Here is a 24,941-nt window from a genome sequence, read left to right on the forward strand (position 1 = left end):
CTCGCCTGAGTGCCCCGCCAGCGAGCCACGCGTCGACACGGCCTCTGGCGACACCTCGAACACTTTGGTGATATTGTGTGGCGAATATATGGCTGGTGTTTGCTTGTGACACCTGGGCAGCAGTGAGATCAGGACAACGGATCCAAGGAATGCTATGCCACCACCAACAATTGGACACACATTTGTGCTGGCCCACTGAGCAATGTGTTAACAATTTGAGAATAGCTGCGCGTGAAGGAGATGGGCCTGAAGCCACTTTTCAGCACACACCAAACACTACCACCGATAGTCGCTGGTCACTACAGCCGCCGCATGACAACGACACACGTCCAGTCCGATCCCCCTCGACTGTCGCTGTGCCATGTGGCCCTAAGGATGGCACTCCTGTCTCGATACCCCGCCTTGTGATGAAGATGTTAAGAAAATCTGTCGGTGTCGGGTGGGAGGAGCCAAGACGCCGAGACCGAAAAGTTTTCAGACTTTTCGTTCACAATGTTAATGGGACTGGTCGTCCCCAGGGGAAGTCTTCCTCCGAGTAGTGACTTTTGAAGGATTGTGTGGCAGTAAAGGTAGTCAGCTTGTGTTTCTGATCTGCGTTGAGAACTGTGCAAGTGAACATAATCCTGGCGATGTGGGTGGAGAGGCGCTCTCTGCCCCTGAGACATGCACGAGTGACTATTGGTCGGCAGCGCGGGCAGTAATTGCCTTTAGTCAACACAACGAGCTCTGAGCCACTCAGCGGTCTGGGCGGAGCCACAGGGGCCGCTTCTCCACCCCAGTCTGACGCCTTGAGAGAATTATTACTGAAGGTTTTACATCTTTCCACGTCGCTCTCCCGACGCGTCACATCATTACCACGCTGAGTGCGGCGTGATGGCGTCTGCCTCGCGTGGGCCTGGCTGTCCCGCTCATTCTGAGGCATTGGGCGCTCAGGGCATCACTTGCCACTTCAGTCTACAATGCACAACTTGTTTCCTTACCTTTGTATGCTGAAAGTGTTAGAAATCGCATTTTTCCCTCATTTTGGTTTTCCCTTCGTTTTGATGCGCATAAGCATAAGAATGAATTAATTTGGGCTCCACTCAAATTTTTCCCGAGATTTGTCGGGCAGTTTGAGTGAAGACACCGTAAGTTCTCAATTAATGGTGAGAAAATCTTGTTTATCCATCACTAAAATAAAAAAAAAAAAATCCGTTGAAAATTCTTGACAACCTAGCTTACCCTAACTCAACCCAGCTAACCCTTACCTAACTCAACCTATCCTAACTTATCATACGGAAATACATTTTAAACTGACCTGTGTAAGTGACATGATCGGACGAAAAATCTACCTGGGCGAAAATTGTATTAGGTTAGTATGCTGAATGAAATTAACTTTTTTTTTATTTTAATTTTCCTGTCTTATTTTTCCTGAAGCTCATATGAAGATAGTCAAACGAGGGCGGGACGAATTGAAGCGTCCATTAAATATCTGCGCGTCAGAAGAGTTTGAGCACCATTGGCAGCGAAATATATGGAGTCATTTTATCAATTCAAGAGCGTCTCCACGGAACATAGGAACTGCATTTACCTGACTACATCACCAGTATATTTAGAAGCGTATGCCTGGGTGTACTGGCAGAAGGAGGAGGAGGAGGAGGAGGAGGAGGAGAAGGAGAAGAAGGAGAAGTAGTAGGTTAAGGAGAAGATAAGAAGGAGAACAAGAGAACAAGACCAACAGCAACCACAACAACAACACTACTACTACTACTACTACTACTACTACTACTACTACTACTACTACTACCACCACCACCACACCACTACCACTACTACTATCACTACCACTACTACTACTACCGCTACCACTACTATTACCACCACTACCACTACTATTACCACTACCACTACTATACCACTACTACTGCTACTACCACCACCACTACCACTACCACTACCACTACTACTACCACTACTACCACCATTACTCCTCCTCCTCCTCCTCCTCCTCCTCCTCCTCCTCCTCCTATTATCACCACCACCACCACCACAAGGCAAGCAAAGGGAAACGTGAGTCTTTCCTTCAGGCTGATAGTGATGCTGTCCAGGTCCCTCCTTCCTCATTATGGCCGCTCACGACACCCCATCAAAACACCCCCATGCCGCAATTGTTGCACCGGAACCAGTTAACCAGTACTGTCAATCGTTCACCACTACTCGGTCCAACTCCCGAATGCAAGAGTTAACCAGTGCTCTCAATCATTCACCTCTGCTCTGTCCAACTCCCGATTGCAAGAGTTAAACAGTACTCTCAGTCATTCACCATTACTCTGTCCAACTCTCTAATGCAAGAATTAACCAGTACTCTCAGTCATTCACCACTACTCTGTCCAACTCTCTAATGCAAGAATTAACCAGTACTCTCAATCATTCTTACATTTCTCTGGTAAACTCTGGAACTCCCTACCTGATTCTGTATCTCCAATTTCCTATGACTTGACTTCATTTTGGAGGGATGTTTCAAGACCTTCATCTCCGTCTTTTGTCCAAGTCTTTCTGCACTGTAAGGGGACTGGCGAGTAAGTGTTTTTTTTATCTAAATTTTTTTGGTTGCCCTTGCCAAGTCTTCTCTTACATTAAAAAAGAGCTCGATGAGTAATTATGAATGTGAGGGTTGAGGGAGAAAGTCAACAAAGGTAAAATGCTGAGAATCCTGGAGGAAATGAACCGTGTGTGAAGTCACCAGGATTAGATGAGATTAGATCGAAACTGCTGAAAAAAGGCTTGTTCTGATTGCAGGTGAATAAGCAAACTAGGAAAAGAAAGTGAGTAATGCGAGAGATAGAATGCCAGATGAAGAAGTATAAATACGATTAGTGGCTTAGTGGTGTGTGAAGTCGCCAGGAATGGATAAGATCAAATCAAAACTGCTGAAAAAAGGATTGTTCTGATTGCAGGTGAAGAAGTAAACTAGGAGAAAAAAGCCAGTAATTGAGACATCCGAGTGATAGTGCCAGATGAACAATAAGTATAAGTACGAGAGAGAGAGAGAGAGAGAGAGAGAGAGAGAGAGAGAGAGAGAGAGAGAGAGAGAGAGAGAGAGAGAGAGAGAGAGAGAGAGAGAGAGACAGAGAGAGAGAGAGGAGGGGGGGCGATGAGTTGAAGAGGGAGGAATCGCCACCCAAGAAGCAATTTGTCAGAAACAACAAATTTTACCACCACCATCAGTAAGCACGCTTAGTCATCATCACCACCACCACCACCACCACCACCACCACCACCACCACCACCACTAAAGACTGTCAGATCACTCACGTCACCAGCGCCAGACCGTGAAAGCATTATGTAACGCACACATTTCCCTTCCTTACTTTTCCATCTCAATAACAGAGCGCGGTGGTGATAAGGAAACCATTTATTTTGACTTTTATGGGTTCACTGTTTTATCATTCCATAAATTAGTAGTATTAATATTATGTGTGTGTGTGTGTGTGTGTGTGTGTGTGTGTGTGTGTGTGTGTGTGTAGATCCGCATTGTCTCGTAAGGTACACGTAAGCGGTGGCGTTACAATGCTATACCCCTCCCCTCCCTACACATCCCCAGCCTTCCCCAGCCCCTTTCCCTGATCATCGCTGACGTGGCAGGGAGGGGACTGGGAGACGTCAGCACCACCACCACCACCACCACCACCACCAACCAACACAGGCGCAGCATTTCTTATGGGTGACAATCGCCGCTCACTTCACCATCACTTGTAATCAGATTTTTTTTCTCACCTTGGTCCGTATTCAGAAACGCTCTTCTCTCTCTCACCACGACTATCTTCCAAGGCTACAGAGATGACTAGCGAGGTTTTTAAGAGCGTTTCTCCCGTTAATATTGTAGAAATTTTACCACTCTGCCTCTAGAACCATAAAAACACCTTCAAAAACTCCTGTAGATTTAAAGAAAGCCTTTTGAAATTGTGGGGATGAGACGCAGAAGTGTTTCAGAATACGAACCCTGGTGCCTTCTCATTTACTCTCTTAGTTTTCTCACTAGGACTGCTTTCATAGGGCACGTCAATTCGCTCTCAAGCTTAACCTCTTCAGTACTGGCACACATTCTTTGCCTTGAGATTTGTGTGCGATTAGACGGTTTTATTGACATTAGGAAGAGTCTACGGAGGTCAGAAGATTTGTGGCCAGAGTCTTCACTGTTCTAACGCTCCACATGTATTTCTGAAGCTGTGGAAAATCACCAAATACTAAGCAGAGAGAATATGGAAACGCGTCATGGTACTCAAGGGGTTAAAGAGTGCACTAGTGTCGGGAAAGTAACATAAGAGACAGCGACTTAAAGAAACGAGTAGAAAATTGGGGAGTACATACTGTTCTTTTGATTTTTTTATGGAGACAACAATTCAAGCGGGCCTTTTTTTTCTAACATTTTTTTTTTTTTTGCCCTTGGTAGTTCTCCCTCTTACATTAAGAAAAAAATAGTTTCCCCTCAATGATAAATCAATAACAATGACATCAGAGTTTTAGAGTACACATTCTAACCCAGCTTGCAGGCAATCTGAACCCAGAGGTACGCGAAGGTTCAGCTGACGATTCATTCTATCATCCACTACTCGAAAAACACCTCCACGTCGCCTCCTTGGCCGCGACGACACAATGCTGACCCATATTGATAGGCCAAGTAGATGCCCACAAGTTTGGTCTATCTCTCCGTGTTGTGTGGCTGTGGAGTGCCTGGTGGGATGTGGGAAGCGGGGTGGCACTGGGTTGTTTTCCTAGGGACGGCATCATCGCGGCGTGTGGCCATAGTATATTACCAGTAGGATCTTCACCATCAGGAGGACGTGACTGTGATGGTCAAATATGCACATGTGAATGAAATGGTGTGTGTGTGTGTGTGTGTGTGTGTGTGTGTGTGTGTGTTTTCCTTAGTGTTAGTTTATCTTCATTAAATGTTTCACTTTTCGACAACTTTTCTCATAGTTCAAGCACTTTAAACTCTCTCATTTGTGTCATTGATGTTTATGTAGGCCAGGAATGAGTGAAAAAAAAAACATCTTTTATTTTATTATTTGTCTGTGTGTGTGTGTGTGTGTGTGTGTGTGTGTGTGTGTGTGTGTGTGTCACCAAGATGGAAGAAGCAGCTTGGTGTTTGTGTTTTTAACGTGTCACGGGTTTTTGTGTTCCAAATATTTTCGATTCTTAGCAGTGGTGGAGCATTCCTAACCTGTGTCAATATTATAAATCTTGTCAAGCTCATTGGGTGGAAATATTGAATGTAGCCCTCACGTTCTGCTCTCTTGTTGGATAAATTATATGAGTTTGGTATCCATATAAAATTATCTTACCTCTCTCTCTCTCTCTCTCTCTCTCTCTCTCTCTCTCTCTCTCTCTCTCTCTCTCTCTCTCTCTCTCTCTCTCTCTCTCTCTCTCTCTCTCTCTCTCTCTCTCTCTCTCTCTCTCTCTCTCTCTCTCTCTCTCTCTCTCTCTCTCTCTCTCTCTCTCTCTCTCTCTCTCTCTCTCTCTCTCTCTCTCTCTCTCTCTCTCTCTCTCTCTCTCTCTCTCTCTCTCTCTCTCTCTCTCTCTCTCTCTCTCTCTCTCTCTCTCTCTCTCTCTCTCTCTCTCTCTCTCTCTCTCTCTCTCTCTCTCTCTCTCTCTCTCTCTCTCTCTCTCTCTCTCTCTCTCTCTCTCTCTCTCTCTCTCTCTCTCTCTCTCTCTCTCTCTCTCTCTCTCTCTCTCTCTCTCTCTCTCTCTCTCTCTCTCTCTCTCTCTCTCTCTCTCTCTCTCTCTCGCGTTGCTTTTAACATATACGTGCATGGATAGGACTCATGCACTGTGTCTATACTTCATAATTCTTCGTCTTTTCTAATGGTTTAACTCAACAGTACCTGAATCACAGCTGCAGTAACGTTGGGTGTGCCTCGTCACCTCGTCAGTAGGAAGGCAATGTTTACTGCCAAGACATTTGTCCCACTCTTTTGACTAGTTCTTGCTATTCTTTTATGGAGTTTGTAATTCCAGTGGGTTTTTTTTTTTTTTTTTTTCTTTCTAATAGTTTTTTTGGCCCTTGTCAGTTTTCCCTCTTGCGTGAAAGAAAAGAACTGGAGGACAAAGCCTGGGGTGGAAAAGAGCAAAGGTGAAACGACAGCAGTGAGTGTTGTTGATGTGTAACGCTTAGTGGCAAATATTCCAACGATGTTTGTTATGTTCACTTGATATGTGTTTCTCTCTCTCTCTCTCTCTCTCTCTCTCTCTTGCTTTCCTTTCTTTTTTTTTCCTTTCCTACCTTCATTTTTTCCTTTATCTGGTCATCACTATTACTATCACCATCACCATCATCATCATCATCATCATCATCATCATCATTATGTTGCTGAGAAAGTTTGTGTGTGTGTGTGTGTGTGTGTATTCAGGGAACGTCCATCAACAACAAAACAAGGTCGTGCGCAGTTTCAATGTCTATCGTGACTGGCAAATTAAGAGTTATCAAAACAGTGCACATTTTTCTCCAATGACCAAATAGATATTGCAAGCTTAGAATGATGGCACCAGGTGTTGTGGAGCTACGCAGCTGTACAACATCTGCTGGCCCGGGTTGTGGTGTTGATGGTGGTGATGTCTTTCAAACAGTAATGCCTAAGATTCCTCTGCTGTCTCATCCTCCTCCTTGGCGCCAAAAAAGGAGAGCAGTGGACGTAATGACTTAATTTGGGAAAGGTTCCGTGTAAGTTCATAAGTCAAAGTGTCATTTGTAGAGAAAGTGGATCTCTTAATTACAAGAAGAAATTTAAGGTTGTTCATCTTAACCTGGTTTATCTTTGCCGTAGAAAAAAAACTAGTGTGAATGAAGGTAAACCATATTTCCAAACGTTTCCCTGTCTCATATCAACAACTGTTAACTTCGAAGAGTCTTTGGTGGAAGATAGAGATTTTTCAGGGGTTCTTTAATGCTTCTAGTGGAAGTTTGGTAAAAAGGATACGCGTCATCAAACGGGGAAAAAAATAAGTAAAATCTATGTGGCATTAAACGTAGTTCTTGCGAGAGTCTAAACCGTTCAAAAATTCAAGTATATTTTTCCTTGACATATAAATTGGTAGTGTATTGCAAGGGCGTGCGTGAGGGCAGTGATGAGAGCGCTGCCTGGCTACCTCACGTCACTGCCACCGTATACGTGTCTGCTGCACCTTGTTAGATGCGAGGCCAAGAAAGTCATATGTCGTGCATGCTTTAAAAATAGATGAACATGGTTTTTCCTCCACACAACAGCGCCTTGATCTTTCGTCCTGTTGATATAAAGCAGTTCTAAGAGGTGTATTGCCGTATATATAACGCACACCTCTATCACAGCCACGGTGCTCTCAGTGGCCAGGAAATAATTACAGGCGTTGGTATGGCAAAACACAAAACACGCCTGGAAAACTTTAGGGCAGTGTTTCATAAGCTTGGCAAGGTTGGGGTGTCCGCTGATAAGCTCGAAGTTTCAACACTGCTCTGGCTCGCTGGGTTGCATAATGGCATTGGTGAGGAGCGCGGCTTAGTTTTTCAAACATCACTACCTGCTTGATGGTGTTGTGTCTCCAGCTGCCGTGCCTGGGTGCCGGCTCACCTGTGGCCCTCTCTGCCTCTCCTCCCGTACCCCTCTCCCCATTCCGTGCCTTGTTGATGGAGTCATTCCATGAAATTTACTTTTTATTATTTCTATTTTTCATTTTCCAAGGCACTGCATGTTACGTTGTGAAGACTCTTGTATACTGAAATATGTTGTGTTCCTCGATGCTTCGCTGGTATTTTGTTTATTGATAAGAAGACAATCAACAATTGAAGTGGTTTGGTTCATGAATATACATGTTATGTTGAGTGAAAAGTGAGTGGTAAGAAGCTTTGCGCAGTATTTCATAGTGACAGATAAGTAAAGTGAGGAAAGTAAAAGAGAATATTACCTAGCTAACTTCGATTATGCACAACAAAACATTGGAGGCACTCTGTACACTGGGGTTTGGGCGTGGCGAGGTGCAGTGCTTGGATAGAACACAAGCCAAAGCGTCCCCTCACTGTGTGCCTAGTGCCGCAGTCTCTGAGCCACACACTTCCTGCTCTATTCATCGCTCTCCACACTAACGGTGCATAGCGGGAAACAATCCGCATCCCACCGCCCTACATTCTACCTCACGTGCGTGGCTTCAGGAGCAGACCATTTCTTTTCTTATCTATAAAAACAATATTTTCACCCACATGGCAAAACAAACACTAACCATTTCATTGTACCATTGTGCTTTTGCATTTCTCGAAACATAATGAGGCTGAAGTTGAGTAACATGATCCCTGCAAGGTACAGTGCCAAGGTGCCTACTCTCCGGGAAGGGAATGCGAGGATCGCTTCTTAAACATTTGACGTACAAAGGAAATCACACGGTCGAGCGATAGAAGGCGCCGCGTCAGCACTGGCCGTGGCTCACCCCACCAGGATTATTAATTGTGAACTCTGGACTGATGCTTTGTAAGGATTTATTTTTTATAGAGAGAGAGAGAGAGAGAGAGAGAGAGAGAGAGAGAGAGAGAGAGAGAGAGAGAGCCGGCACGCGTCACTGTCACAATGTTTACCCCCGGTACTGACGCGAGTAACAACGGCTGACTGTGAGCCCTCGCCCTCAGGTTCACTTAGGATCAACAAATAGGAGACACTGATGCCCCGCCTGTCAGAGTGGCCGCCCTCACACGCTGACGCCCAACGGATACTTAGGGAAAGGTAGTCATCATGAGAGAGAGAGAGAGAGAGAGAGAGAGAGATTAAGAAAAATGTTCCTTTATGCTCCTTGCCTGTTAGCAAAGAAGTGGATTTGTTAATGCTTTGTGTGTGTGTGTGTGTGTGTGTGTGTGTGTGTGTGTGTGTGTGTGTGTGTGTGTGTGTGTGTGTGTGCGCGCGCGCGCGCGATAGTTATTATTGTTTTCCTGGTGTGCTGAGGAAGAAGGGTCGGTGTCTTATCTCTATCTTATTTGTCACTGTCACTTCCACCTTAGCCTTGACCTCCTCGCTTATCTGTATCCTCTCCTCTCCACCACCACCACCGCCACCCCTCGCCTCGCCCTGTGACCTACCCCTCTGGCAGTCTCCACCTCATAAGTTTTATCCCTCTACCCATTACATGACGTGGCAAAATGCAGAGCTGGCCTTCGTAAATATATCTTCTCTACACATTAAAGCGTCATATTTTGAGGTACGGCTGCGCATTTTTCAGTTGTTGTTCTTGATGGATTCTTCTTACCAACTCATCTTCTGCCGTCTAATGATTTTTTATGTTTCTTTTACACGATTATTTATTTTTTTTAGGTTATTAGTCTTTACCTTTGCTGTTTCTAGATAGTTTTTTTTTTTTTTTTGACGTGGTGTTCTTGTGGTTTGCTCAGTCCATTGTCCTCCTTCACAGACAATTTATCTAGCACTTAGTTCTCCATTTAACCCTACAGTAACTCACCCCAACATTCTTTTCCTCTTTCCCGCACCTTCACTCGCTCACTTCCTCTCGATTTCACTCTGCCTTCCCATTCTACTTTCTCCCTCTTTCCCCTTTGGATTTCCTTCCCCAGTTCCTCCCTCTCTTCTCGTGTCCCCTCTGTCACCGCAGGGGTCTGGTGCTCCTCACAGGCCGCCCATCCCCGCCTTCGGTGACCGCAAGAGGTGTCTTCCCAGGGGTGTAAGACTGCCAGGGCTCGGATCACTTTACGTCTCTTCAAGAAGTTAATAACTCTAATTGTCACAGTGTTTTTCTTGGCCACTCGCTGTGCCACAGGCGTTGACTTTTTGTGGTTGGAGGATGGTCGCCCGTCCTTTGTGACTGATCGTTATAATTGTCGGACTGTTCACGTACTCCGGGCTTGGGATGCTGGGTAATTCACTCGCTTCCTGAGCTAACATTGCTTGTCTCTTAGTAGACTTCCACCTTAAGCAACCGTTCTTAGGTATCTGTGTGTTCGTGTCTGCGCTTCTTTACTAATAACTTGGTAGCTCTGATCCACTCAATTTTTTTTTTCTTTTTTTTTGCGTGATTATTTATACCCAGCCAGACAATGATGGATCATACACATAAATATCCTTGACTGTCTGGACTTTTTTTTTTTTTCCGTGTGTTTACATCGTGTTTGTCTTGTTATGATATACATGGTGCTGAAGGGACAGCCTGTGCGGCGTGAACATATGTTAGTGTGTTTACTGTTTTACCTTTTTACGACTCGTGTTCTTTTCCCTCCAGTACGCGATGCTCCTCCAGAGTCACGGGCTGAGTGAGAGATCAGGAGTGGCCAGTCACCGAAAATAAGCCGTGATGTGATGCTAGAAACGAGATTGGATACTCGGGACGTACAGGTTCTCATAGTTGAGGAGTATTGGTTTAGAGGAGACACGGCGCTGGCGGGGGAAGGCAGGCTGGGAGTGAGGGGAGGAGGAAAGACGGCAAGGGCAGGGGTCGCGGTCAGTCCTGCGGCCAAACAGGATCATCCCCTCGGTGTCTGGCAGCGTGCTGAAGGCTCCACCCGTCTGCTCTGGCGTCCCCTTCATGGAGTCCTTGTACACACACACACACACACACACACACACACACACACACACGGAAAAAGTTGTTTGTTGTTATTGTGTATTGTATAAAGCTGTGCACACAAATACAAGTTGTAAATTTGGATATCTATACATGTCCACCATTCTCTCTCTCTCTCTCTCTCTCTCTCTCTCTCTCTCTCTCTCTCTCTCTCTCTCTCTCTCTCTCTCTCTCTCTCACACACACACACACACACACACACACACACACACACACACACACACGGTACCATTCATTACCATTACCACCACCACCACCACCACCACCTCTTCCTCCTCGTGTTTTCATATTCATTCTGGTTACACTTTAGTGATTTTATACAGCTTCAGAAACTTATGTGGGGATTTTAATAGTAAAGACTCTGGCCATCTGACCTCCATAAATCCTTCCTAATGTAAATAAATCGTCTAATCATGCCCGATACTGAAGGTAGAAATGCGTTCCAGTACTGAAGAGGATCTTAACCCCCCTTCAGTACTGGGAAACATTTTTATCTTGAGATTTGTGTACGATCAGACGATTTTATTGACATTACGAAGGGTTTATGGAAGACAGATGATTGATGTCCAAAGTCTTCACTAGTTTAATTCTATACACAATTTTCTGAAGCTGTATAAAACCCCCAAACAGTAAGCAGAGTGAATATGGAAACGCATCAAGGTACTCAGTGGTTTGATGATACACTGAACTGGGATTAGAAAGCGCATCTCAGTTCGGGGACTCCATAATCATTGCCTCATTTCACATGGCGGGGATGTGCGGTGGCGTGCCTGTGCCGCTATGGGTAGGAGGTGACGGGAGGCAGGGACGATCTCGGGGCAGCGTCATATACCACTGACATAGGTTTAGGTGCCAGTGAGGTCCGCTAAAGAGGTGGATGTTCGCCACTGTACCTGTGTGGACTGTAAGCTTGAAAAATAAAGTCTTCTGTGCTTTCCTCTATAGCATTTAACAAAGTACAAATAAAAACTACGGATTTTCTTCAAGGTAAAGGGAATGTTCTTATAGTAGAGGAAGGAAAGTGTATAGGCTCAGTGCTGGTAACATTTCTTTATTCCTGCTGACGCTTCGGGGGTTATTGAAAGGCCACGGATAGATCTAGCGGGTTTTTGTGTTCCCTAAGTTCTTATAGGTAGTCTGGAGTTAAGATGGATCTCTCTCTCTCTCTCTCTCTCTCTCTATTATTTCTGAGTAGGGAATATAACAACTCTCGTCACCTTTAGTACTTTTTGGTTGATAACATGGTAGAATGGTTCTCCTTATCTAATTATAATCCATTCCTCACTGGCCACTTATTTTCTATTTATTAACAATACTTATGAGTAATACAAAATTATTCTTCAGCTTCAGAACGTATAGATCAAACTCACAGGAAAGCAACAAGTACTTCTATTTGAGTGAGGTTACCCTTAAATATCTAGTTCTCTGTCACAGGGAGTGCTAGATAGGGACGATTACTATTATATTCTGACAAACACTGGCAGCGTTGTACCATTATTAACAATGGCTAGTTACTGCAAATTCACTCATTTCTTTATCTTTCCTGTCATTCCCCTCGAGTGTCACGGCACTTGTTTATTAATCCTGATCGATTGATTGATATATTTATGTGTGTGTGTGTGTGTGTGTGTGTGTGTGTGTGTGTGTGTGTGTGTGTGTGTGTCAGAAGACTGGTGGTATAAGTGTCACCTCTTTAAGTGGCAAGGTATTGTGAGATGGAACTACCTTTTCTTGTAAGCATTGCCAACTTGCTCACTCTTCTAATGTCAATACTTCTCTTCCAGATTGCACAAATAAACTGGCAGAAAGACAAGAAAAGCAAGGAAGACGATCATTGCAGAGGTGTCAACCACTCACGCACCCAGTCAGCCAGCCACCCACCCACCCAGTCAGCCAGCCAGCCAGCCACCCACCCAGTCAGCCAGCCACCCACCAACCCAGCCAGCCAGCCAGCCAGTCATTGAGGTGCGTCCATCATTACATCATTATTGGTCCATATTTTCCTTCTGGAGTTGGATATTTCCTTAGTATCTCTCACTTAACCTCTTCAGTAGCATGACACATTTCCTTATTCCTTCTGGTGACTATTTGGTGATTTTCTACAGCTTCATAAACTCATGTTGGAATCAAAATAGTGAAGACTGTGGCCATTAATTTTGCGACCTTCATACACCCTTTCCAATGTCAATAAGATGGTGTTATTAGTCAAATTGTCCTAGAATGTCCTCAAAATATGCCATATTATCTCAAAATGTCCTTAAAATATACCATAAAACATACCAAACTGTCTTAAAATGCCCTCAAGACATGCCAAACTATCTGAAAATACTCTCCAAACATGCCAAGCTGTGTTAATCTTGTGACATCCATAGACCTTTGCTAATGTTAATGAAATGGTCAAATGGTACACAAACCTCAAGGTAAAAATGTGTCCCAGTACTGAATGGGTTAATTTCATCATAATCAACATTTACTCTTTACCTGTACTAATTAACTTTAACCTAATCAAACTATCTTGCTGCACACACCATCTTAATGTCCTTTGATTGGTGTTGATGGAAGTAGTGTGATGTGATGCTCTTCTGAGTGTATGGCTGTATGTAAACACACCATACAAAATTGTAAAGGTGACTCAATGTAAACAGTGCACCTCTCATTACAGGAAAGTCAAGTCAAGAGTCCCAGAATGCTGCTAAGGAGACAAACTTGCCAGGAACGCTGCACCAGGAAGGCAAACCACAACAACACCAGAAGCGATGAACAACACTCAAAGTAACACAAGACGTGGAGAGAATTTTTTTTTATTATTTAGCCGAGTTGAAATTTGTTTAGCTGAGTTGAAAATTTGTTTACTTTTTATATTAAGTTGAAAATTGTTGAAAATTTAGACTTTTCATCAGTTTTTGTATCAAGTTGAAAATTTGTATAGATTTTTTAGTATTTTTACTTGTTTTTATATACTTGTATGAATATTAAGTTGAAAGTTTGTATACTTGCATAAATATTAAGTTGAAAGTTTGTGTAGACTTTTTCAATGTTTTATACTGTGTGTAGACTTTTCAGTGTTTTTTTAGACTTTATTAAGTTGAAAATTTGCGTAGACTTTTCAGTGTTCTTATACTTGTTTTTATTGAAAGTTTGTGTTATTCAATGTTTTATACTGTGCAGACTTTTTATACTAAGTTGAAAATTTGTGTAGACTTTTTCAGTGTTTCTTTTCTGTGTAGAGTTCTTTTATTGTGTAGACTTTTTCAATGATTTTGTATTTTTTATATTTTTTTATACTAAGTTGAAAATTTGTGTAGACTTTTTCAGTGTTTCTATTCTGTGTAGACTTCGAAAATGTTTTTTTAAGTTGAAAATATTTGTAGGCTTCAGGCACAAATAATGTAATTTTTGTTGATTATGTAATATTGATTTTTTTAATAAAAGGTCTAGGGAAACTCTTTGATTTAATTTTAACTTTAATATCCATCTGCCTTGTCTCCGGAGACTCTTCCGAGTATTTTCGACTTAGCACAGTTTTTTGAGCAGTTTTGCAGGGATTTTTCCGCAGTTTTGGTTACTTTTCAGGAATTTTTTTGCTTTTGGGCAGTTTTGCAGTGATTTTTTGCAACTTTTGGTACTTTTCAGGGATTTTTTTGCAATTTTGATACTTCAGGGATTTTTTTGCAATTTTGGTACTTTTCCAGGGATTTTTTTGTTAATATTTTTCAGGGTTTTTGCCATTTTTTATACTTTTCAGGGATTTTTTTTGCAATTTTTGGGTACTTTCCAGGTTTATTGGGGGTAGTTTTGGTTTTGATATTGCAGTTTTGCTGCTTTTTGGACTATCAGGGATTTAGAGTAGTACTTTTTCAGATTTTTTTTTTTTAGGCATTTTATCCGAGGTTTCAGCCAAATCCTACGCTTTAGAATGTAATAATACAGCTTGAACAAGATTCAGTTTTTATTTAAAAAATAAAGCTAAAACAGACGGGCTTTATGGTTAGGTCATCTGATTTATATAATTTTCCTAAAGTATATACTTTCATAATTCTCAAATTCGTAAGTATTCCTAAAAAAATAAGAATGTATGGAAAGCATCAATATTAATTTTCTTAACCATATTTATTATAAAGTAATGCCACCAGTCATGTGGGGACACCACAGAACATGAAGGAATGGTAATATTACACATGTTAGTACATTCACAGATGGAAGGAATAACAAGTGATTTACAACATTTATTGATTAAGTCAGGTTGTATGAAGCGAGACGGGGTCTAATTCCTCCGTGGAAAGTGCAACTAGGCCAGTCCTCCTTCGCTGGATGGCATCTTCTGTTCACACAAGAGCTGGTGCGAGGCAGGTTCCAATTCCTCTGTGGAAGGTGCAGCGAGGCAGGGTCATACTGCCTTAGATGGCACCACGTAATGTTAGGGCAGAACTGGTGCGAGGCAGGTTGCAATTCCTCCATGGAAGGTGAAGCGAGGCAGTGTTCTCCCTCCCTGGAGGACACGTGTTTTCAGGGCAGAGCTGGTCGGTGGCAGGGTCCAATTCCTCCGTGGAAGGTGAAGCGAGACGGTTTGCGTCTTCCAGTACAAAACAGCCAGTTCCCTGCCGCAGGTTGGGGATTGTTAGGACACGGTCTGGTTCTCCCTTCAGTAGTGGCAGGACCTGTAACAAATATAATTTTACCTTTACACTTTAATCATGAACAAACGTGTCCTCAAATGTAGGCTAGGTGTGGTGTGGTGTGGGTGTGTAATAATTTGTAATAGTTAATTAGAAATGGTTATCTCCAAATCTCGCTTAAAAAATACAACGGTATTTCCCATTTAATTATGATTACGAACCTTACGAGTTTTGCTTCTATCTCTCCCGTTATATTACTTTAACACCAAGACCGACGAACAACTCTAATAACCTACGCCTCCAATGAACCGAACTGAAACTGCCCAGCCCCTACCTGTACCGGACCGCATGCCTCCGCGGTCTGCGTCCTCTTCTGAAGAGGACCTGGATATGGATTACATGGACATCGATGAGGAGCAGAATGCCGGGGCTACAGACGCTTGGGCAGGTACAGGTCCGACTCGAGCGCCGCTGTGGCTGGGGAGTTAGCTTGTGTGAAACAGAAGACTCCTCCAGGTTGATAAGTGCGCGGATGAAGTGACGCCGGTGCCTCGTGGCGGGACGTGCTCCATCTCCTGGCTGACGCCCGAGACTGGTATGCCTCATGTCTAGGGGGATGGCCGGCATGACCCGACTTTGTCCTTTGTACACACTGCTGCAACAATAAAGTAACCAATCATCAATCTAGAAACATCCTTCACCTGCCGTCTCATGAAGTTCTTTATGCCAAATCTAGGACCTTTTGTATGATATAGGGACAAATTGCAATGTATGATGATCAGTGACTAGCCTCAAATTAAATGCAACTGTGTATATTATTTAAGGACTTCCCTAACATGTGCAACAACACGCCAAAACTTAGTGCACGCCAAAACTTTATCCGTTTGTTCCTACACTTACTGCACCGGATAGTTACAATCTTGGATAACTGAACACTACAAAATAGTTACTATACAAAACCATTTTGAAGCTTTTACACAAAAGCCTTACGAACATTCAAAAACTTTACTTATTAAACACACACCATATGCGAGGTGCCGTGACGTTTCAGCACTACCACTTGCTTGATCCTTTACAAGGAGTAGTACTGGTTCACAGCACATACGAAACTGGGGCTGAAGCGTCACGGCACCCAACAACACGCACCACAATAAGACTACCTAACAACCCTACCTGGGCTCACTCAACCTGGTGCACCTACTTCCAAGATTTTCTTGAGGGTCATTAACAAAGAGTGAAGCCCCTACCTACACCTATGTCACTCCACATGTTTAGCACAAGGGGTTTTCCTTCCCACACTTCCTCTGGTGAAAAGCCATATGTGCACCTATTTCTGCCATTTTAAGTTCAACAATCAGTTTTACGTTCAACAATCAGTTCTACGTTAACACTTATAAACGCACAGATCTTTCTAAAGGGAAATGGTTGCGGAGTAGACCGATTCCGGCCTGGGTAAGAACTGTGCATGTGGCTGGGATGGAAGGCAGCTGGGTAATCACAGACCGATGTTCAGGCTCCCATGTCGAGTAAGATGAAGCTGCCACGTAGCGGCGATACACTGAAGTCACGAGCCCCAAACACCGAATCCTAAGGGGGTTCAAAACCCTTCAGGTAGGATTACCTTTTGTTTAATATTCCATATAGTAGCAACGAACTCCGGAACTTGATAAACAACTAAATCTGAACACTTGATAAACAACTAAATCTGAACACGAGACATGAGGAAAATAGTGAAAACCCACGCAAAATCCTACACGTAGCTCATACCAAAGTTCGTGAGCGCTTCGCCTACACCTGCGCTACTGCTCAGTAAGAAGAGGCCGAGATACACTACGGAAGCCATATGAGCCACTTAAAGCACTATACAGCCTTGCTGTCAATGCACACCCAAGCCCTGTTGTGGACGCGTAACACCACGGAGTTGAGAATGCTGTGCTAAACAAATATTACGAGGCGTTTTTCATGAATAGAACACTAACGCGTTATTTCATTAAGGAATAGCAACTCCCAATACGGATTAACTGTTATCAACTAGCAAACTGGTTTTGAGATATACAGTTCAAACACAAAGTCTTACAAAATGTCAGGCAACACTTCCTATCCTAACTCAACATGGAACTTTAAAATAACTTGTTCATCAGAAGATCCTTCACTACACCCGCACACACACCATCAGCACCACTGCACATTGTCTAACATACCTTCCCGACCTACAACACGAGACGGATGACACCAGACAAGTTAATCAAACTCGTGAGAAGACAACACAGACACACTTACTGGCGCACACACGTCTTACTTCCACAAAGCCTGCAGAACAAATCGTGCTCTTGTGCCTCACTGCTTTCCGCTTCACCTCCTCCTCCTACTCCACCCCCCTCCTCCCTTGTTTGCAGTAAAGACACTTAATAAGTAACTAACCACTCTCGGTGAGTATCGTTGTATATAAGCATTGTTACCTTTAGTCTGAGCCAGTGGCAGCCCACGTAGGTCTCAAATCTGCTCATTTATGTGACGCTCCTTTAAATAGTTTTATATCTATTCATCTTTCTATCTATCTACCTATCTATCCATCTATCTATCTACCTGCCTGCCTACACACACACACACACACATATATATATATATATATATATATATATATATATATATATATATATATATATATATATATATATATATATATATATATATATATATATATATATATATATATATATATATATATATATATATATATATATATATATATATATATATATATATATATATATATATATATATATATATATATATATATATATATATATATACACACTATCATTACTATCATAATAATGATAAAGAAATACTAACAATAATAACAATTATTATTGTTATCATTATTATCATTATTATTATTATTATTATTATTATTATTATTATTATTATTATTATATTAATTATTATTATTTTTGTTACTATAATTATTATTATAATTATTACTATTATTTTATTATTGTTATTATTTTCATTATTATTACTGGTATTATTATTATTATTATTATTATTATTATTATTATTATTATTATTATCATCATCATCATTGTGAGGACACGGCACGTAGCTCCGGTACATAATATTTCCAGTTGTCACATTACTGAAATGTCAAGACACATAATCCTTTAACCAGCCAAGCCAACGTATCCACATTTTGCTGCACTAATTACGAAGCATGTAGGCCTACTGGCATGACGCCTAAATACTATTGCCAATGCTCATAAGACTGAAATGAGGAAGTGATAGTTTGAACAGCTTGTTTCAGCGAGGCGGAGACCCACCTAATGGTATTATCTCATTTTTTTTCCCATATTCCATTTTTCCATCTTCAATTTCTCCTCCACTGTCTTAACCCTCACACTACATAACACAGAGAGAGTAACCATTGGTACTATTACAGTCTTTCATAGTTACGCCTTGAGTTATTGAAGGACAAACTTAACTATTATCTTCGCTCCTCCAGTAACCACTCTCTCTCTCTCTCTCTCTTCAACAAGTAATTTTCTATTCTCATATTGTGAAGAAGTAGGAAGCAAAATTAATTGAGAGAGAGAGAGAGAGAGAGAGAGAGAGAGAGAGAGAGAGAGAGAGAGAGAGAGAGACAGACTGTGTGTGTGTGTGTAATTAATCACGGTCGTCTGCTGGTCACCCAGCGAGCTCAGAGCTCATAGACCGATCTTCGGGTAGGACTGAAACCACAACACACTCGACACACCGGGAAAGCGAGGACACAACCCATCGCGTTACATCCCGTATCTACTTGCTGCTGGGTGAACGGGGGCTACACATTAAGAAGCTTGTTCATTTGTCTTGTCGCGCCCGGGACTCGAATCCGGGTCTTCTCAGTTGTGAGCCGAGTGTGCTAACCACTACACTATGCGGTGTGTGTGTGTGTGTGTGTTGTCATAAAACATATAGCATTGTAATATTTTTGTTAATGGTTATTCCTGAAAAGCAAGGCATACTTTGTTTTGTTCCTTGTTCTGCTCCCTGAGTAATAAAGAAAAACAAAACATCTATTTTGTCACTAATGTTAAGAGAGGCTGTTGAATAATGGTCAACTATGCCATAAAACTTCCATTTCCATTCTTTTCCACACACACACACACACTACTTTTACACACGCCCGGTAGCTCAGTGGTTAGAGCGCTGGCTTCACAAGCCAGAGGACCGGGGTTTGATTCCCCGGCCGGGTGGAGATATTTGGGTGTGTCTCCTTTCACGTGTAGCCCCTGTTCACCTAGCAGTGAGTAGGTACGGGATGTAAATCGAGTTGTGACCTTGTTGTCCCGGTGTGTGGTTTATGCCTGGTCTCAGGCTTATCCGAAGATCGGAAATAATGAGCTCTGTAGGGTAACGTCTGGCTGTCTCGTCAGAGACTGCAGCAGATCAAAACAGTGAAACACACACACACACACACTCGAGCAATAAGTATTTTGCACATCACCTGGCTATCATCAGTGATTCCAGGCAGGATTGATTTTCTTCTGTATATCAATTCTTTATATCAATTGACAGAAGTTTCACATGGTTATAATGAAAGACACAAGTAAGAGTTATCCTTTAAGAGCATAATTGTACCAACACATATCTTGTGCTCCTCATACAAGCTGACCCAGATGTCTTGCAAGAGGGATGACTGCATACATATACTTACTGCAGATGAAGTCTTAAAAATTCAGCTTTTACCATCTACAGGAACCACATATCTCCATTACAGCACTGCAAGCCATTCTTTTCAGCATTAAAGAACATATCAGGGCAAGATATAGTTATGATCAGTGGCTGGTTCTCATTTTGCTGGAGTACTGAGCTGCAATGTGGAAAGCTGTGCAAATAGTAGAAATGTAGACTGGGATTGAGAAAGCATGGCAAGTTAAGGATGAGTTTTGTTTGGTGTTTGCTTTGGTAATAGTTGTAGTTGACAGGTCTTATTCCAGGACCTGTAAAGTGCACAGCCGTTAGTGGGTCAATTGTAGTTTGTGGCCTTTCAAGTAAAAATGAGTAATATTGATTCTTTTACAGTAGATTCTTGTAGATGCTTGTCTCCTTCAGTGATGATAAGGCTGCTTGCTGTCCAGTTACAGTCATTCCTATTAAGTCTTCCCTCTCTTCTGCCAGAGTTTATTGAAGCCAATAGCATTATCTAATAAGTTTGGCTAATGCATCATCATTTTTTGTTTAACGCCCACATTTTCCCATTTAGGGTGGGATTGGACGGCGATGACTGCTTTCCACAACTGGCGATCTTGTGCCATATGTTCTCACAATGCAATACTGTATTGTACGAGTACAACATAGATGTGCAACAACTTGTGTTTGCTTGTCTTGTGAAGATAAGAAATTTTTATCAGAGAGGTGGCAGAGGAAGATACCAGACCAGATACCCCAAACATTCTTTAAGTCTCATACACAGTACTACTTTGGTACAAGCCACATCTTTTGATTTGCTTTTCTTAAATGTAACTTGCATTAACTCACTGAAAAAACAAATAAATAACTTGAGAGGAAGAGAATACAGCATTATAACTTCAGTACTCCTCACATCCCCAACTTTGACTCCATTTCATTGTGCAAAACTATCAGGACTCTTGCCTTGTTGCAGTGATCAGCGGTAGAAGGTACAGAGCGTGGGCAAATGGGTGATGCCTTACAAACACTACACTGCCACTTCAACAGTGAAAACCACAACACAGTGCTGTAAAGCATATTTAAGAAAAGACATGGCACATTTCTTTTTATGCAATATATATTTACAATTGGAAATATGCAGATGACTTTAGATACACATTCTTTGATCCATAATGGTGAACATAGAAAAAATAAGCTTACTGTAGTTAACAAATGGGTTCTTTGTGGTGTCTTTTGTCACTGGGCCCAAGACAAGACAGATGAAGGGGATGTGTTGCTCTCCCTCTCTCAGTGATTAACTGGCTAACTGGATATTCTATAAGAGCATAATGATGGTAAGACTTCTACAAAATCATAAGAGAAAACCAAGTTAAACAGCTTATGAAAAACTTTGTGCAGCATGTTTCTGGCCTTGGGAGTGGTGTATGTGTGCCTTGTGATGTTCAGCTTCAGAAGTCGGGACTCTCAACCCTCACCATGTCACACTCAGTACTTCAATACTTCCGATACTTCCCTCCCTGAGCCCCGGACTCCATGGCTGTGAATCAGTGGTTGAGAGATGCAAGGTGAAGGCAACATCACAGATAATATAAATATCTAAATATCTATTATATGAATAGACTCAATGGAGGTAAATATAATCCCCCCTTCTCCCACTCTGGGCATCCCTTGGGCCCACTTTTTGAACTCCATAAGTGAACACATTAAGATGAACAGACATGCCTAGTAAATAAATAATGACCCATACATGCTATTTGAATATTGCACATTCCTGATGAAATTCCTGAATAAAACATTTAATACTCCAGAGCTGGAGCATCCTATTATTAAATTAAACATTATTATGCCACAATAAATTCATTATACAACCAAATGATGGTATGTTTCTCACACTTACAGGTAGCACAGATGTCCATTTCACTGACTAAATAGATTTCTGAACCTACAGAGTCAAAAAGTATAAAACATATACTATTAGTGTTTGCAATGTTCACACTTCAGGTCAACACAGGAGAAGCAACGGTTTCAGCAGTGGTAAAGGCCACAGTCCACACACCGACACTGAACCACCAAACACTGGCACCTTTTAATCTCCAGTCATTCCTTTGTGAATATCTGTACTCTGGCTAGATCATTGTCACTGCACAAACCTTGCTAGTGATGCAACACTTAACTCTACTTTCATTTGTCCACAGCATTATTTTGTGCAGCGGGTGGCAAGGACACTTGACATATCCACACACACTTAATCGTTTGTACCACTTCTTTCTCGGTCACTGTTACTAGAGTAGTTGTTGTTGTTATTGTTGTTGTTATTGTTATTGTTTCTCGGTACAGTTCGGTTGCCGCTGTCTGCCAGCTTCTGCCACTGTAGCCGGTTGTCCTTCACACCATCCAGGAGAGGCTGCAGGTCTGGGGTCAAGTCAGCAAAGGCCTGAGCAGGAAAGTGAAGTTAATTTCTAATCTACATATTTCTTCCTCCTTACAGATAAACCCTGGAACTCCCTGCCTACCTGCTTCTAAATGTCCATCTTCCTATGACTTGACTTCTTTCAAGAGGAAGGTTTCAAGACATTTATTCCTTAATTTCAGCTGATCCTTTGACTTACAAGGGGACTAGCAATTAAGTGGGCCTTTTTCTTTTTTAATTTTGTGTTGTCCTTAGCTAGTTTAACCTTCTTACATAAAAAAAAGCAAGAAAAATCCTATCCTATATCTATGTTACAATGAACATAACATTCAAGTCCACATCTTGTCTAACAAGCATAAAAGAGGCAACAGTAATTGTAGCAGTAGTTAGAGCAGCCATCACTTCTTGAATTACTAAAAAAAGCTACAGCTCTGACTGCAAGTGCACGGGTTCAAATCCTGTCCATGGTCCAAGTGTAGGCTGGGCTTCCTCACTCAGGGCAACGGTTTCCTAGCGGGTGGGCTTTGAGATAGGAGGTACCCCAAAAAGTATCCCCTTTAGCCCACATGGTATACATAAAAGTGAGTGTATTAAAGGCAACACACACACAATGGTGACACTTGGGCACTTAGATACACACCTCATACACTGGCAAGCAGATGGAGTCAATGAAACCCACTTGCATCAGAGGCAGTTTGTCCTTCTTCTCCCGATTCATCATATCCTGCATTGAAGAATTGTCTATGTTAATGCCACTGTCCGTCATGAAGAACTAGTACATACACTACTCATATTTCAATTATTATTCATATTTCTAGCATTAACCCCTTCAGTACCTTGACGTGTTTCCATATTCATTCCGGTTACTATTTGATGATTTTATGCAGCTTCAGAAACTCACGTGGGAGGATTAAAATAGTGATGACTGTGGCCATTGATTTTCTGACCTCCATAGACCCTTCCTAATGTCAATAAAATAGTCTAATCATCCACAAATCTTAAGGTAAAAATGTGTCCCAGTATTGAAGGGTTTAAATGCTTTGTGGCAGATCACTCAAAAAATTAGGAATCCACACTTTCATGCTTCTACTAAAAATCTAATAAATTTACTTACAATTGGGGTAATTTTCAACTCCTGCTTCTCAATGTCACCTTGCTCAAAGAATTCCCCAGCCACCAACTCTGCAACCTGGAGAGAGAGAGAGAGAGAGAGAGAGAGAGAGAGAGAGAGAGAGAGAGAGAGAGAGAGAGAGAGAGAGAGAGAGAGAGAGAGAGAGAGAGAGAGAGAGAGAGAGAGAGAGTAATATAAGTACAGAGTAAATGATTCTTACCTTTTCCTTCCTAACATTCCAAAATTTTATACCATACCACACTTATTGCACTGTATTTAGCATATTCCCTTTACCCAAGTTCACTGCTAGACTGACAAATGGCACTTCCTGTTACAAACCGACACAATCCTTAGGTTTTTGGCAACTGCGATGACTAAATGGTGAAAATGAATGGCTAAACACAGAGGGAGGCAGAGCAGAAAAGTTCCTGTACCTGTTTCTGTATTGGCCAAGGCTTAGTGATGGCAGCGATGTCACACACAGTCATCATCATGCCTCGGACCTGCTCCCTCACATCCTCTTGGTTCAGATCACATTGCTTGTTCTTCACCATGGAGAAGAATCCACCTCGCTTCCTGTTGAGTGTGAAAAAGACCCCATGATCACACTGGTGCTTTGAGTGTGAGAAAGTCCCCCATGATCACACTGGTGCTTTGAGTGTGAGACGGTCCCTATGATCACACTGGTGCTTTGAGTGTGAGAAGGTCCCCTGATTCCACTGGTGCTTTTAAATGCCACATAGAGCCATTTAAATTAATCAGAAGACAAAACTTTTCCACCTCGATGTTGGCAAAGTGTTGATAGATTTCTTGATGCGGGAATTTGAGAACACTATTTGTGATGAAAATGCAGGTATTTTTGCATATAAAACCCATTAACTTTGCAAACTGTTTCTGAATACTGGCCTGAGGTTTTCAAGTGGATTTTTATGATTTTTCGTTTTCTGTTAAAATTACATAAGATAAGGAAAGCAGCAAGGAATTATTAGTCCTCTACGTGACAATTCTGCAGCGTTATTATAGTGTGTCTATTTTAAGTAAGATGGGCACTGGGAAAGGACAGCTAAGAGTCCACTAAAGGTCCACTGAGAGTACTATAAAAAAAAGTCTGTCTACTCTAAAGTGGCTCCTGGGTCTCAGTTTGAATGGTGTCCCAGAGAATGCATAGTTGTGAGATCTTGAGAAAAACCATGAGCTATCCTTGTAATAGATGTGCTGATCAATAGAAAACAAGTATTATTCACATCAAATCAATGGCATTATCAATAAGCTGCAATATGTTTTAAATCCATGAGCCATTTTAGAGTAGATAAACTATACTAATAGGCAATTCCACCACTACCATCACCACCACAGCTTGTACAACGACATATTCATCCACATAATAATTTCTACCTTCATCAAGTGTTATTATGTCTCCTGTCACTACCGTTCATCACAATCTTAACTTATGAACTGTTTTTTTTTTCTATTCACAATCTGGAGAAGAAATAAAACACACACATAAAGGTGCTACAAAGGCCATCTTCTTTCACCATCTCTTTTTTACCTTCTCACGACCTCT

The 24,941-nt window shown here is 41.9% G+C and overlaps 4 protein-coding genes across 25 annotated transcripts in view; 1 reads left to right on the top strand and 3 right to left on the bottom strand.

Moving 5' to 3' along the window:
• The window catches only part of LOC123503790 (forkhead box protein L2-like), a 56,927-nt gene extending 55,745 nt beyond the window's left edge, over positions 1-1,182 (bottom strand). The window contains exon 1 of the mRNA XM_045253790.1: positions 1-1,182. This exon is cut by the window's left edge and continues 38 nt beyond it. The gene's annotated coding sequence lies outside the window, so the exon portion shown is untranslated.
• The window catches only part of LOC123503794 (chromatin modification-related protein eaf-1-like), a 36,163-nt gene extending 22,481 nt beyond the window's left edge, over positions 1-13,682 (top strand). For all 3 annotated transcript variants that reach the window (XR_006674610.1, XR_006674608.1, XM_045253793.1), the window contains exons 3-4: positions 12,354-12,534; positions 13,232-13,682. Coding sequence is in view for 1 of the 3 variants with exons in the window: in XM_045253793.1 (XP_045109728.1) it covers positions 12,354-12,534; positions 13,232-13,265 (215 nt within the window). In the remaining 2 variants the exon portion in view is untranslated. The remainder of the gene's footprint in view (positions 1-12,353; positions 12,535-13,231) is intronic.
• A 978-nt stretch (positions 13,683-14,660) lies between these two features.
• On the bottom strand, positions 14,661-17,523 carry LOC123503795. Its single transcript, XM_045253794.1, has 3 exons — positions 17,466-17,523; positions 15,520-15,840; positions 14,661-15,227 (listed from the first exon to the last, which is right to left on the bottom strand). The coding sequence occupies exons 2-3, from the start codon at positions 15,810-15,812 to the stop codon at positions 15,212-15,214; spliced, it is 309 nt and encodes a 102-aa protein (XP_045109729.1). The 5' UTR covers positions 15,813-15,840; positions 17,466-17,523; the 3' UTR covers positions 14,661-15,211.
• Positions 17,524-20,955: 3,432 nt separating this feature from the next.
• The window catches only part of LOC123503796 (dual 3',5'-cyclic-AMP and -GMP phosphodiesterase 11-like), a 142,853-nt gene continuing 138,867 nt past the window's right edge, over positions 20,956-24,941 (bottom strand). For all 20 annotated transcript variants that reach the window (XM_045253816.1, XM_045253815.1, XM_045253806.1 and 17 more), the window contains 4 exons: positions 23,812-23,953; positions 23,381-23,455; positions 22,907-22,990; positions 20,956-22,290 (listed from right to left, as the gene is read on the bottom strand). In XM_045253816.1, coding sequence (XP_045109751.1) covers positions 22,102-22,290; positions 22,907-22,990; positions 23,381-23,455; positions 23,812-23,953 — 490 coding nt within the window. In that variant the 3' untranslated portion in view covers positions 20,956-22,101. The remainder of the gene's footprint in view (positions 22,291-22,906; positions 22,991-23,380; positions 23,456-23,811; positions 23,954-24,941) is intronic.

This window comes from Portunus trituberculatus, chromosome 14, assembly GCF_017591435.1.
Source record: "Portunus trituberculatus isolate SZX2019 chromosome 14, ASM1759143v1, whole genome shotgun sequence".
Taxonomy (NCBI): Eukaryota; Metazoa; Arthropoda; class Malacostraca; order Decapoda; family Portunidae; genus Portunus; species Portunus trituberculatus.

Bases quoted from the DNA above. Each gene is read 5' to 3' on its own strand.
- LOC123503795 (XM_045253794.1), bottom strand. From the start codon at position 15,812: ATGCCGGCCATCCCCCTAGACATGAGGCATACCAGTCTCGGGCGTCAG.